The sequence below is a fragment of the Corvus moneduloides genome, chromosome Z (assembly GCF_009650955.1).
Source record: "Corvus moneduloides isolate bCorMon1 chromosome Z, bCorMon1.pri, whole genome shotgun sequence".
NCBI lineage: Eukaryota > Metazoa > Chordata > Aves > Passeriformes > Corvidae > Corvus > Corvus moneduloides.
In genome coordinates this window covers 4623676-4636638 of record NC_045511.1, presented here as the reverse complement: position 1 = coordinate 4636638, position 12963 = coordinate 4623676, and the positions used below count along the sequence as shown (strand labels likewise).

Sequence of the window (12963 nt, the reverse complement as noted above, 5' to 3'; positions counted from 1 at the left end):
TGGTAGAAAGAAACTGTATGTCCCATTTAAAGGGGTGACACTGACCATGCCATAATTATGCCTCTCCTGATGGGAGAGATCTTTTAAAGTCCTTGCCAGGGGTTTGAGAGACAAATGGGACTCTCAGCCTTCGCTACTTCTTGATAGTTGTTTATTAAATCTTACCAGAGAAACAGTCTCTGGCATGATCCAGACATAGCACAAAGGAGAGAATGCAGGAGAAAAGCCGAATTATCAAGATTAAACGGCCTTTTTAAAGGTAAATCAACCAATGGTTACTAAAAACGTACATTATTTTTACTTCTCTACCAATTACTTAGTAACACAGCCAGGAACTGCGGAATTCTTTGTCCAATCATCCCAAACTACTTTTACGGCAGAGTATGGAGTAGATGAAGGAGAAGAAGAAGGAGGAGGTTTGGAGAACAACAACAATCCTCCATTTTGATGTTTTTTGCTTTTATTTATTTACTACATTAACAAACCCAAAACCTCTAAATTTTTCACCCTGTGAGAATCTTACATAGTAGCCTATCACCTAATTTACACTAGTGTAGTTTCTAATTCTTCTCTAAGAGTAGGCAGTTTTTTCCAAGGACGAAAGTCAAAAACAGTGTTGTTCAGTGGGATAAAACCCTTCAAAACAGGCAGAGAAATATTCTCTGCACTCTGGGTTCCTGCAAGGGGGAAAAAAGAAAGGGGAGAAAAGAAAAGGTATTAGGTTTACTGAAAGCTGCAGGCAAGCAGTTTGAAAGGTGTTCTACATACTTTGTTTTCCTTAAAAAAAAGAAAAACTGTCATGAATCTTCCACTAAAGAAAGAAGTGAAATACTATTTCTCATTTATATCATAAAGTAAGAATATCCTTTCCAAGAAATTAATGATTTCCCTATGTGCTTTTGAGGAATTACCAAGAAAAATGTTTTTGCCCCTCTGCTCTGCTCTGACAAGACCCCACCTGGAGTGCTGCATCCAGCTCTGGGGCCCTCAATATAAGAAGGACAGGATACTTCCGGAGCGAGTCCTGAGGCCACAAGGTTGATAAGCGGAGTGGAGCACCTCTGCTATGAAGACAGGCTGAGAAAGTTGTGGCTGTTCAGCCTGGGGAGGAGAAGATTGTGTGCAGATCTCACAACAGCCTTCCAGTATCTGAAGGGGCCTACAGGGAAGCCAGAGAGGGACTGTTCCTTCAGGAACTGTAGTGATAGTATAAGGGGGAATGGCTTTAAACTTAGAGTAGGTTTTGATTAGATGTCAGGAAGAAATTCTTTACTGTGAGGGTGCTGAGGCACTGGAACAGGTTGCCCAGAGAAGCTGTGGATGCTCCATCCCTGGAAGTGTTCAAGGCCAGGTTGAAGCTTTGAGCAGCCTGGTCCTATGGCAGGAGGGTTGGAACTAGGTGACCTTTGAGGTTCCTTTCAACCCAAACCATTCTGGGATTCATGAAACTTGGAAGGAAGAAATAATACAGGTAGTGGACAGCAACCTCTATTATTAAATAGTGTGTATGAATGGGGCATAGTTTACTTTTCCAGGGTGCAAAATGTTCACATTTGTTCTCAGTTGAATGGCTCTTGTCTACTATTGATGTGAATCTGAGGGCAGCTTGTTGGAAAATATTAACCTTACTCATGTTGGAAAATACTAACCGTGTCAATGGCATTTTCCTAGAGAAGTGTTTCAAAGAGGAGGATGAGGCAAAAGAGTCTTAATGGGAGGTGTGGTAGGCAGGACCTCTGACTTGGTGAAGAAACCTGCTGTGTCTTGGAGGGCTCATTGTGCAGGTGGCTGAGGTACTGTTCAGCTTTCTCAGCTGTGCTGTGAAGTCAGTAGGTTGTTTGCTTGCTGTCTGCAGAACCTCACAGGGATTCAGTCTCACAACATGTTATACTTTGCTCTTCTGAATGTGATTGGCAAAGGAGTGTCTTTTAAAATACATAGCTGACAATCAGGCAGTAAAAATTATGTCAGTTTTCATGTTGTGGAAATCAGGAGTTGCAAGACTGATGATACAAAATACACTTCAGATCCTGGCATACAACAGTAGCTGAATTTAAAAAGCAGAAAAAAACTAATCCCTTTGAAACAAATGATCATGAGTGAAATTACAATTTTATCAAAACAAATATAAAGAAATATTTTCTATGCTTTGTATTCTAGCTTCATAAGCACTTTTTCCAAGGCATCTATTGCTATATAACTGTTTGTCATATGTGTAAAATTCTGTTGTGTGTCTGACAAGAAATTTTTCAAAAGCAGTTGCTATTGTATAAGAAGCTACAGTTTATGCATGTCTTCAGTTTTCATCCCAAATAAGAAAAGGAAATGGAAGAATATTAAGAAATTGATGTGTCAGTGTTAAAACAATGATCAGTTACAATCAAACTACAATATATGAACTTTGTGTTCAGTGCCTGTAAATAAATGGAATGTGTCTACTTCTGCATCTGCCTCTTAGGGAGCAGCAGCATCTTTTTGGGAGAATTGAGCCTGAAATCCAAATGGAGCAGTAAGGTGCTTCAGTCAATGGCAGTCCCAGGAAAAGAGTTGTAGTTTACCATCACCAGTTAGGTCCTTTCTCTTTCTTTGCTGCATGTAGCTAGAGGTATTCCTGAGATGAACATCCTTTCACTTGCAGTTTGTCTTTACCCTTTCGCAGTTCCCAGAGTAGGAGTCCAAGAACCAAGGTTCCACAATAGCATGTCTCTGGCATTAAATCCACAGCGGCAGGAAACAGAGCAGAAGCAGCAGTTGGCTGCTTTCCATTAACTAGCACCTGGTGGCACCGACTTTATCCATCATGGGGAGATCATGTTTCTATACCCTTAGCCTACAGGCACATCCTTTCTCGAGGCAGGGGCAAATGTAAATATGTTTAGTGCAATTTTGGGCATTGTGGACCTATCTAGGCCTTCAGGTCATGCTGAGTAAAGGTGCTCATGCCTTTTAAGTCCCAAGTGATACGTATAAGCCCTTTTCATTAGTGTTAAATAGCCTTGTGTGTCAAATGGCAGGAGGTGCCTGTGTTTAAACAGATAAATCCTGTCTGATCTTGCTCTGTACAGTCAGGAGAGTGACATTCCTGTAGAACTGGGTGTGTGCAGGGTTTTTCCACCCTCTCTGAGGAGTTGGCTGCCTAAGAGGGTGAAGAAATACTGGTAAATAGGGGAGTGTATCTTCTTTACAAGCAGCCATTGCTCAGGGGTTGTGTAGGTTTATGCATTGAATAGTGACAGTAGAAAATGTGTAAATGTGTTGGGAATAGAAGCTACTACTCTCTTCCCTGCTGGCAGGAGCATGCCCTTCCCACTCAGTTCTTGACTCCTGTGCTAATGTTTATTTTCTTCTATTCCATTTGCAGTTACTTCTAGGTTTTCAGTGGCACATTACATTTTATTATATTTAAGAATAATGTTTCTTGTGTATTTTGAAGCCTTTTTGTAATTAAAGAAAAATACTGAATTAGTTGCTTGATAGCATGCTCAGCTAAGCAGTAAGCAAGGAAAATACCTCTCAGTAAATGTACTCTACAGCTGAGCAAATTTCCTGTGCAGTTCCTTTAGCTAAGTCACTTTCCTGTTCTTTCCCAATGTTATCCAAAATAAATTTTGTTCTTTTACAGTGTTATCCAAGATAAATTTTGTGGTATCATCAACATTTCAGTGGAAGGACTGCACGATGTTATGACTGAAGATTCTGAAACAGGAACATACAAAGAGTAAGCAGAACATCTAATTTTGTTGGGTTTAACAGTAGCAATACTGTTTTATATGAAGTGTTTTGATTTGAAAAATCTGTAGGCAATTAAAACGTGCTTGTTAGAGTTCTGTTTCCTCAAGAGTGCGTATTTTAGGAAGACAGGAAACTTTTGGTCTTAAAAGAGAACAATTGCAATGGGGAAAGAGTGCTTAAAATGACAGTATAGTTTTATATTGTCCATTAAGTTATCTACTAAATGATGTCTTAAAACATTCATATGCTTAGATTTGCTTTTTGCTTACTTGATAAAATTTCAATACAACAAGCTTGTGTGTTGATAGGGACCACCCTAGCTCAGAGGTAGCTCAGAGTTTCTTTGCGTATGACATGAACCTTATGTGAGTTTAGCTAGTGTACAATATTTCATGTCCTGGAGAACTTGAAAGCATATCCCACAAGGACAGTTCTCCAGTTGTTCCACGTAACACATGTGCTGCTACAGGATATATCTCAAAAGACAGTTTCCCGAGCTAGGAGCAAGAGCTTGCTTGTGGCAGGAAGGTGTTGGGGGTGTCCACAGTGCTATGCCTCCCAGCACCACACTCATTCATTTCCTGAAGGTTCTCTGGTTACTGGTGGTAGTCCATCAAAGCTGGAAAAAAAAAACAACCTAATGAATAGTAAGATATTTTTTGGACAGAGATCTTAATGTCATTTTTATCTCTGTAATGATTATACACTTTTAGAATGGAGAGTTGTAAAACATTAAAAACAGATGCCCTGCAGGATATTCTTACAGACAGTATATGCTAATAACAGAATTTATGGATGCTCTGATGCTAAGAATCAAGCATTTTCTTTCTGATCATTACATGCTGAAGGAACAGACTGTATCTGAGCTAGTTAATTAACTGCTTAAGGGGATGTTTGCTGCCACTGAAACCAGGTGGCACAGAACAGCCAGAATGCAATGTATTAAGTTCTTCTCCACTTTGAACAGGTGGTACGCACACAGCTGTGTGTTGAGAACAGTCCACGCTCACGCTGAGCCTGAACTGTGCCTAAGAACTACTTGCCAAAGTACTTCCCACCAAACTCTTGACTCTCAGTAAAGAAGATGTAACTCCAAAGTCTGGGAATATGCAAAATGTCTGGCACTGTGTTTTGTTTACCATTGGAGACAATGTTACAGAGTCCCTTTTATTTCTAAACATGTTGCTTTGCCAGCACTTGTTGAAAAGAGTTCTCACTGAGAAATAAATAAACTTCATCTTAGTTTATTTCATATTTTAAGCCTGAAGGCTTGTAGAACTTGTCACTACTTTCCGAACTCTGGGCATTGTTTTTACTTCATAAAATATAGCCACACTGAACCAAGGACATACTTATGTTGACAGGTACTGAAAGAGCTGTTTGAAAGAGTCTGACACTTGTGTAATATATTTTGACATCATTTGGAAGTAAAGTGAGAGCAGTCATCTGAAATCATGTGCATTGTTGTGGCTCTCCAGACTGAAGAAGAATGGCTTAAATCCACACTGGTTCAGAAAAAAGATAATGTATAGTCCACTGATTATCATATTAGCTAATTATTGTAGTGCAGGAAATCTAATGATGTGTGTGTTTAACACAGGAAGATCAAGGCTGAAGCAATATAGAACTTCAGCCACTGAAGGATGAAGAGAGGGTAAACATGTACAGGGAAAATTGTAAACAACAGCAATGGCTTAAGTGGCTTAACCACTTTAAATGACTACATTTAAACTGGGATTTTAAAGAAACTGTTGTAGTTAAAGCAGTGAGATTTTGGAAGAGGTAAAAGTCTTGTCATGATTTAGATTTAGATTGGATTTTAATCAGGTTATGGAAATGTTTATACTATCTTACAATACAAAGGGGTTACACTCAGGTTTCCTAGTGTTCATGTTTCTCATTGTAGGGATAATTACAAGAGAGCTTTACAAACCTCATATATTTTGGAAAGGGGAGCATTCCATTGCTCTGGTCTTGTCTCACCAATACCCAGATTTTTCCGAATTTTATCATCATCTCTTCTTTTATTCTCTCCTCTCCTTGTGTTTTGAATTTTATGGTACCTAAAATTTATGAAGGTCTGAAAAAGTTAAGTCGATCTTGTATGTTTTGATAGTTGACATTTTTGTCTCCTTTTCCTTTAATAAACTGAGATGTAAGCAGCCATTTGTGAGCAGAGGAGATATGCAATTAGCTGTATTATTTTGAAATAACTAATCCCTTTACTAGAAATGGCTTCTGTGTTAGCATTTGACTCTGCTTGCCATGCTCTTTGGCAAGTGTTTCATACAGCTCTAAACACATGTTAATGGTAAACTAACTATGTAAACAGAGTAAGTCTGAATATTTTCATGTAAAATCATGTAATACCACGTAAAAAAATCACAACCGTTTTTTCATTTTAGTAACTTCAAAATGGGTTATTCATCTTAACTGATGGAGCATTTCACATGCTAGTGGAATGCAGCAATTAAAAATGTGCAGGACTGAAAATGAGCAATAATCTGCATCTGTCTTGGTGCTTTGTAATATGTGAATTATGTGTCCTTCGTGTCTTAAATCATACCTGATGCATGGTGGCAAATAGTCATTGCCTGAGTGTTTTTTAAATCCTTTTGGTTTTTAAGGTAGAAATTCCAGGAAAAGATTGGATAAAGTGGTGGAATATTTGTCAATTCTTTCAGCATAGAGCATGTAAAGAGAATGAAAGGCATGTTTGCTACAGGAAAGCTTTTGTCAGTGCCTTTATAAAGTCCATTCAGACTGTTTCAACAGACAGGAAAACCTCTGACTTTCAAACTGGGTCTTTTTCTTCATATTTTCTGGTTTTATACTTACTTCAAAAATAATAGTTATAATAGTTAAAATATGGCTGTACTTGCCAACTGAGGGTGAAGCAAAACAAAAAATGAGTTTAAAACCTTTGTTCAGTGTCTTGCAGATTTTATTGCAGAACCAATAGCACTGTCCTTGTAAGTTTCCAGGTCCTTTTGTTAAAGATCTCACAGAAAAACATGAATGCCATGAGACATCTTTGCAATCTTTGTATATGTACCACTTTGACTTAGCATAGAGTGCTTGTCTAGCACTTTCTTGAAAAGGGGGGAAAATTCTTGCTAGGAATAGTAGGTTTTTCTATATTATTTTCTTTAAAGCCATATGTAGTCTGTTTTATATGTGCACAAATGCATTTTTAACCCACAACTTAAGCTACAATATGGAGGATAACTGAGATTGTTGCATGGTTAGAGGTGACAGAGAACATGCATTCAGGCTTCATTAGATTCACTGTTCTCAGAAAAAAATTACTTTTTATTAGATTGCCTGACTTTCAGAAAACTCTCTTATCTGTTCTGTGTTTTCAAAAGTGCTTTAAAATTATTTTTAATGGTAGTATATGTTAAAACAGTTCTTATTCCCATTTTTAGCTGCATGTTAATGTCTCATTTTGAAGAGCCGAAGGTTACAGAAGATGAGGAACCTCCCACAGAACAAGATAAAAGGAAAAAAATGGTAAGTTTTGGATCTGTTATTCAGTCATAGACCTGATTATGTGCTTCACTTCTGTTACACTAAATTGTTTTTAGGTTTGGTTGATCTATTGTTCTTGGAAAATTCATCTTTTGGATCAAAAAAAGAAAATTTAATGCCAAACCTTGCAACAACAGCAGTTATGCTTCTGCTTTCCTTTTGCATCTTGGTAACTGTTATCAAAATAAACACCATCTGTTCACAAGATCTAAACATTACAATACTAACACAATATAGAAAGAATTTATTGAAAAAAACAGAGAGCTAAACTTTATTGAAATGTCATGGCAGGCTAAATTTCTCATATTTAAAAGAATTCATATGCTTGCATAGAATTTTTTTCTAATGTAAAGAACTCTTACAAAGAAGCCAGTGTATACTTGTGGTTTGTTAGTAGATTTTTCTTTTAAATACTAATAAATATATAGGAATATATTTATAAAAGCAATATAAAAAAATATATCTATATATTTAAAAATATGCAAAAATACTTCCATATTATTCTGCTATTAGAAATGCCTTAAGAGAAATTCCTAGTGACTTGCAATTTCAGATTTAAACAAAATGCAGAAATATTTTCTGTGGTCCTTAAAAATGTATTACATAGTTCTGTAATTGTTACTCTTAAAAGCATCTCTGGACTCTGTTAAATTATCTTCTTGCTTGTGGGCTTAAATTCTAGCTGTTTGTTGCAGAGTTATAGTACTTATTCTTAGTGGTTTTGAATAATCTCTCAATATAGATATATAATGTATATATGATTATCAATAGGGATCAATATATATCTATATATCAACAGGGAGAAGGATGTTTTGTTTGTTAATCAGATTTAAAAAGCAAAGTAAATTTAAATCTACAATGCTTTTTTGTTCCTAGTTTTATTTGAATATAGTCAGACTTCATTGCTGCCTGGCTGAAGTTTTAATGGCTTTGTTGCAGATGTTAATTTTTCAGTTGCAGGTTAACTTCAATATTTTGGATATATGTTGAGGAATTTAGACATGTTAGATTTGCTATGGACTACCTTCAGTGTGGATATGTCAGGCAAAATGAAAAGCAGGGTACACTGAATTATCCTGTATCATTAAAGGATACAACACACCTTATATTGTCAATGAACACAGTCATAGCGAGGGAACTGTTCTGGGAATCACATACGATACAGAGTTATTGGCCATTTGCATAAAGATAAATGTGCTTTGATAAGGAGGAGCTTCACCAAACTGATAACAACACCACAACGAAGGTCTTGGTTTACTTCCCTTGCATATATCTTCCTTTGCATATCACTTTTTTCTCTTAAGAATTGCTTGTGATTTGTTCCTCGTCTGCTCTTTAACAGTAGGCTTAAAGACCTTTTTTCAGCCTTTGTTTTCTTGGAAGGTTTACAGAGAATAAATAATCATACATGAACATCCAAGCTTCATTTTCGTTTTGGATTTCATAGACTAAATTTTAACTCTTTCCATGGTTGCTGTGTTTTCTAGATTCCTAAGCATTATGGAAATCCTTTGTTTTTCTCCTTTCAAGCCTCCTTTGTAAGAGTAACTGTCTATTTTAGTCTTGTTCTTATATTTAGTTAATTTTTCCTGATATATTTCTGACTTAAGCCTTCTACACTGTCATTTTTTCAGCTAACTCTAGTATACACTATATTCTTATTCTTTCAAATGCAATTTCTTGCAGCTGTTAAAGCAAGTGGGCTGTAGTTGTTATGAATGTTTGCTATAAATTCATTCTGAATCCTAACTGAAAAAGCTCTGTATATGGCTTTGTAGATGGTGCAGAAATTGAGATGTGACACTTGGCTATTAATTTCAAAATTGTAGAGGTCCTTTGGGTAGGTCACTAGTAGCAGAAGTGTCAGATAATAATCAGAATTGTTAATCATGGCTTTGAAAGCACAGCTAGCATTTGATTTTAAAAACTGGATTAAAAACAAAACATCACCTGGGCCCATTCCTACCTACATATGATGGAAGTTTCTTCCTCTCTGTAGGAGCACCAGTCCACACACCCACCTGAAAACTATAGTAGCAGATACCGCTGGTAAAGTAAAAGAGGGAACGAATATGTAATGTGATAAGAAAATCAAGAACAACCTAAAGGGAATCAGCAAAACCTCTCAACTGTTTGCTTCAAGCCAGTGTTTACAACCCGTGAGGTGGAAGTTTCTTTAGTCCAGCCCCAAGGTGGGCACCTGTATCCAGTTTCAAGATCAATCTGTAAAGATAATGAAAAGCTAATCAAATCCAGGTTTTCACTGAGCAGCATAAAGCACATTTCAATAGTGTGTAGTTACTGGCCAAATTTTTATTTCCTGTCTGTAGCTGTTTTGACTAAGAAGCTGTTGGAATTTTCTGGTGTTTTTTTAACTGGAAAATAGATTTGTTTTGCCTTATCAGAATCAGGCACATTTCAATAAAACAACTATGGCCACATGCCTAGGAGCTCAGCATACATACTTAATATATAGTCCTTCGCCTGCTATGCTTACTGTTCTTCCAAACTTAAAATTTTGTTTGCTTAGTCAGTGAAGACTGCAGCTCTCTGTCTAATATTGTTGGCAAACTCATTATATCAAACTATTTCATTTGTTTTGTTAGTTCTGAATACAAGTTCCAGAGAAGTAGAGCGAAAGAAAATCAACTTTGTTGTTGTTGCAGGAAACTCTTTCATTTACTTGAAATCCTGATGGGACTATCTGAATGAAAACAAGTTAGTGTATTAACTCCTTAATTAGGTCTGAAGACTTCTAAGTCACATTTGGTTTACAGACAGTAGATGATGCTTCCAGCAGCAAGCAGTAATCATACTACAGGAGTCCCTGCTGGTTTAGAGTGCTACTGCTTTGAATGGTGAGGGCCAGGGAGCAGAGTGAATATATGTGAGAGCAACAACTCTGCAGACACCGAGGTCAGCGAGAAAGGAAGGAGAGAAGGTGCTCCAGGTGCCAGAGCTGAGGTTCCCCTGCAGCCTGTGGTGCAGACCATGGTGAGGAAGCTGTGCCCCTGCAGCCCATGGAGGTCAGTGGGGGAGCAGAAATCCACCTGCAGCCCGTGTTGGAGCAGGTGGATACCCAAAGGAGTCTGACCCTGGGGGAAGTGCACACTGAAGCAGGCTTCTGTCGGGACCTGTGGGCACATGGAGAGAGGAGCCCATGCTGGAGCAGCTTGTTCCTGAAGGACTGCACCCTGTGGAAAAAAAGGGATCCACACTGGATTAGTTAGTGAAGGACAGCAGCCCATGGATGGACTCATATTGGAGAAGTTCATGGAGGGCTGTCTCCTGTGGGTGGGGCCCCATGATGGAGCAGGGTAAGAGTGTGAAGAGGAAGGAGCATGACAAACAACATGTGATAAACTGACTGCAGTCTCCATTCCCCTGTCCAGCCCCAAGCTGCTCCAGAGGAGGTAGAGAATTTAGTGTTAAAGTTGAACCCAGGAAGAAGGGAGGGGAGGGAAGAAGGTGTTTTAAGATTTAGTTTCATTTCTCATTACCCTACCCTGATCTGATTGGTGATAAATTAATTTCCCTGAGTCAAGGCTGTTTTGCTCATAGGAGAAACTGGTGAGTGATCTCTCTGTGTTCTTATCTCAGCCCACAAGCCTTTTGTTATATTTTCTCTCCCCTGTCCCACTCAATCATACCCTCCAGTTGTGGAGGGTATGATTTAGTGGCTTTGGTCAGGGTCACAAGGATAAGAACACTTGTATTTAAATACCTGTTGTTCTGTGCAAAATTCCTTAGAGTAATTTTATACATGACTCTTCAGAGCTATGAACTTACAAAAACTAACTACAAATGCATTATATGTCCTAAATGACGATTTTAGGTGAACAAATGCAAATCATTCAGAAACTGGTAGATTCTTTCCTGATCAAGGCAATCTTTTTTTTTTTAAATTACAAAAGGATGCCAGTAACTTCAACAAATCTTGGTTAGAGTAGTTGTGATGCAGGAATTTTGTTAGAAAAGTCTATTATATTCTAGAGGTTCAAAATACATTTGCTAAAAAAACCCCTACAGAGTACCAAACTATTACTGTGATTACTTCCCCTTTGAAAAGAGTGCAATGGTAAGAATAGGTAATAAAATGATCATGTTTTACCTTGAAACAGCAAAATAGTTTCCTGACCTTCCAGCATAAACAGTAGTGTTGTTTGGGTTTGACACTAAGATGAACAGATCACAGGTCTGCATTAATTGCCATTGATTTCAACATCCTACTTCTATATGATGCAGGAAGTACCAGGTGTCCCCATCTCCCATCCCCTTCCATCCAGCCTGGTGGACTGAGGGACAAATGCGGCATAACTATCGGTATCCTGAGCCCTGCCCACGTGTCCCACGTGTCTACTGACACTGACATTTGCAATACATCCTCTGTCAATGTAGTCTCTTTTACCTATTTTTACTTCCATTAAAAGGCAGCTAATGTGGGAAAATAGTGACAAATATTCTGTCCTTCCCTTTCCAAAAGAAAATTGTATAATCCGGCTGGATTGATGAGGTTATAGATATCAGTACTGAAGTGTGTCTATTCTTTATACATATGAACATTTTCTTTTGTTTGTCATGTGGTCTAAACAAGTTCAGCTTTTTCAGTGTTTTGTTTTCTAATAAAATAAAACTGACCATAGTGCATGCCATCACTAAAGTCCTTGGTAAGATCTGATTGATTTTTAGGAATTACAGGAACCTCATTGAGCAGTAACTAATAAAGCAGCTTTGAAATTGTTTTATCTTGTAGAAGTGTGAAACCTTAAAGTGTAAGACGCATGATTTGACATGGTTTCAAATAGTTTTAAACTGATATTTGCCTTGATAATAATCAATTTGATCTTTGTTTTGCACAAGTTTTTCCTCTTGTTTCTCAAGTAAGTACAAAGAAAATAAAAGCAGATTTCTTTCTTGAGCTGTGGTTATAATCAAAATGCGTTAGTCATAGAATATTTTTTAATGCATTATTATATATTTTTCATTTACATGTTTTCCACAGCTTGCATTGAAGGACCCGGTACACACTGTGTCATTGCAGCAGTTCATCTATGAGAAGTTAAAGGCACAGCAGGAATTACTGGGAGAACAAGGTTTTCATGCCCTTATGGAAACTGTGGATACAGAAATAGTTGCCCAACTACAAGAATTTTTACAAGTCTTCTAAATAAGCAGGAAAAATATTTTCTATGTCAAATTTTTCTTTCAAAAAATATGAAAAGACCCTAGCCTTCTGTCTTGTATAGATGAGTCTGATGAAAGGTGAAAATAACTTGTGACAATAGAATAAAAATAAGTTTCTGCTGTTGCTATTAAACTATGCTCTTTGGGGTTTTTTTTAACAATAAAGGGTCAATTAAGGGTTTTATCATTAAGCTAGCATTTCCATGATTCGTAACTTGATATATGCTGCCCTAGGTAGTACCATTTTTTAGTACCTTTATGTTGTAACCGCTTGACTCTGCCTAGCAGGCTGCAGCTCCCTGAGAGCACAGCGAGGATTTCCTAGGGCCGTGCGACCAGTCGCATCCTGGAGTCCATTTCAGACAGCCCCTCGATCTGGCTCTGGCAGCCAGCAGTGTTACAATGCAGTGGTGATGAAGAAGATAGAGAAAGGTCTCCCATGAGGGTGGTAAGATGGCTTTATTCACATCTTATCCCTGTGCCCTCGGAGGCAGAGAGAGAGACCTTGTGGTCCAT

General features: G+C 37.8%; 1 protein-coding gene across 7 annotated transcripts in view; it reads left to right on the top strand.

Annotated features, from left to right (window-relative positions):
* Nucleotides 1-12580, top strand: part of IPO11 (importin 11) — an 82215-nt gene extending 69635 nt beyond the window's left edge. For 6 of the 7 annotated variants that reach the window (XM_032097292.1, XM_032097291.1, XM_032097293.1 and 3 more), the window contains 3 exons: nucleotides 3623-3718; nucleotides 7161-7245; nucleotides 12266-12430. In XM_032097292.1, the coding sequence (XP_031953183.1) occupies nucleotides 3623-3718; nucleotides 7161-7245; nucleotides 12266-12430 (346 nt within the window). Of the gene's footprint in view, nucleotides 1-3622; nucleotides 3719-7160; nucleotides 7246-12265 lie in introns of all 7 variants that reach the window. The other variant, XM_032097289.1, reaches the window with a different exon arrangement.
* Nucleotides 12581-12963: the final 383 nt, after the last annotated feature.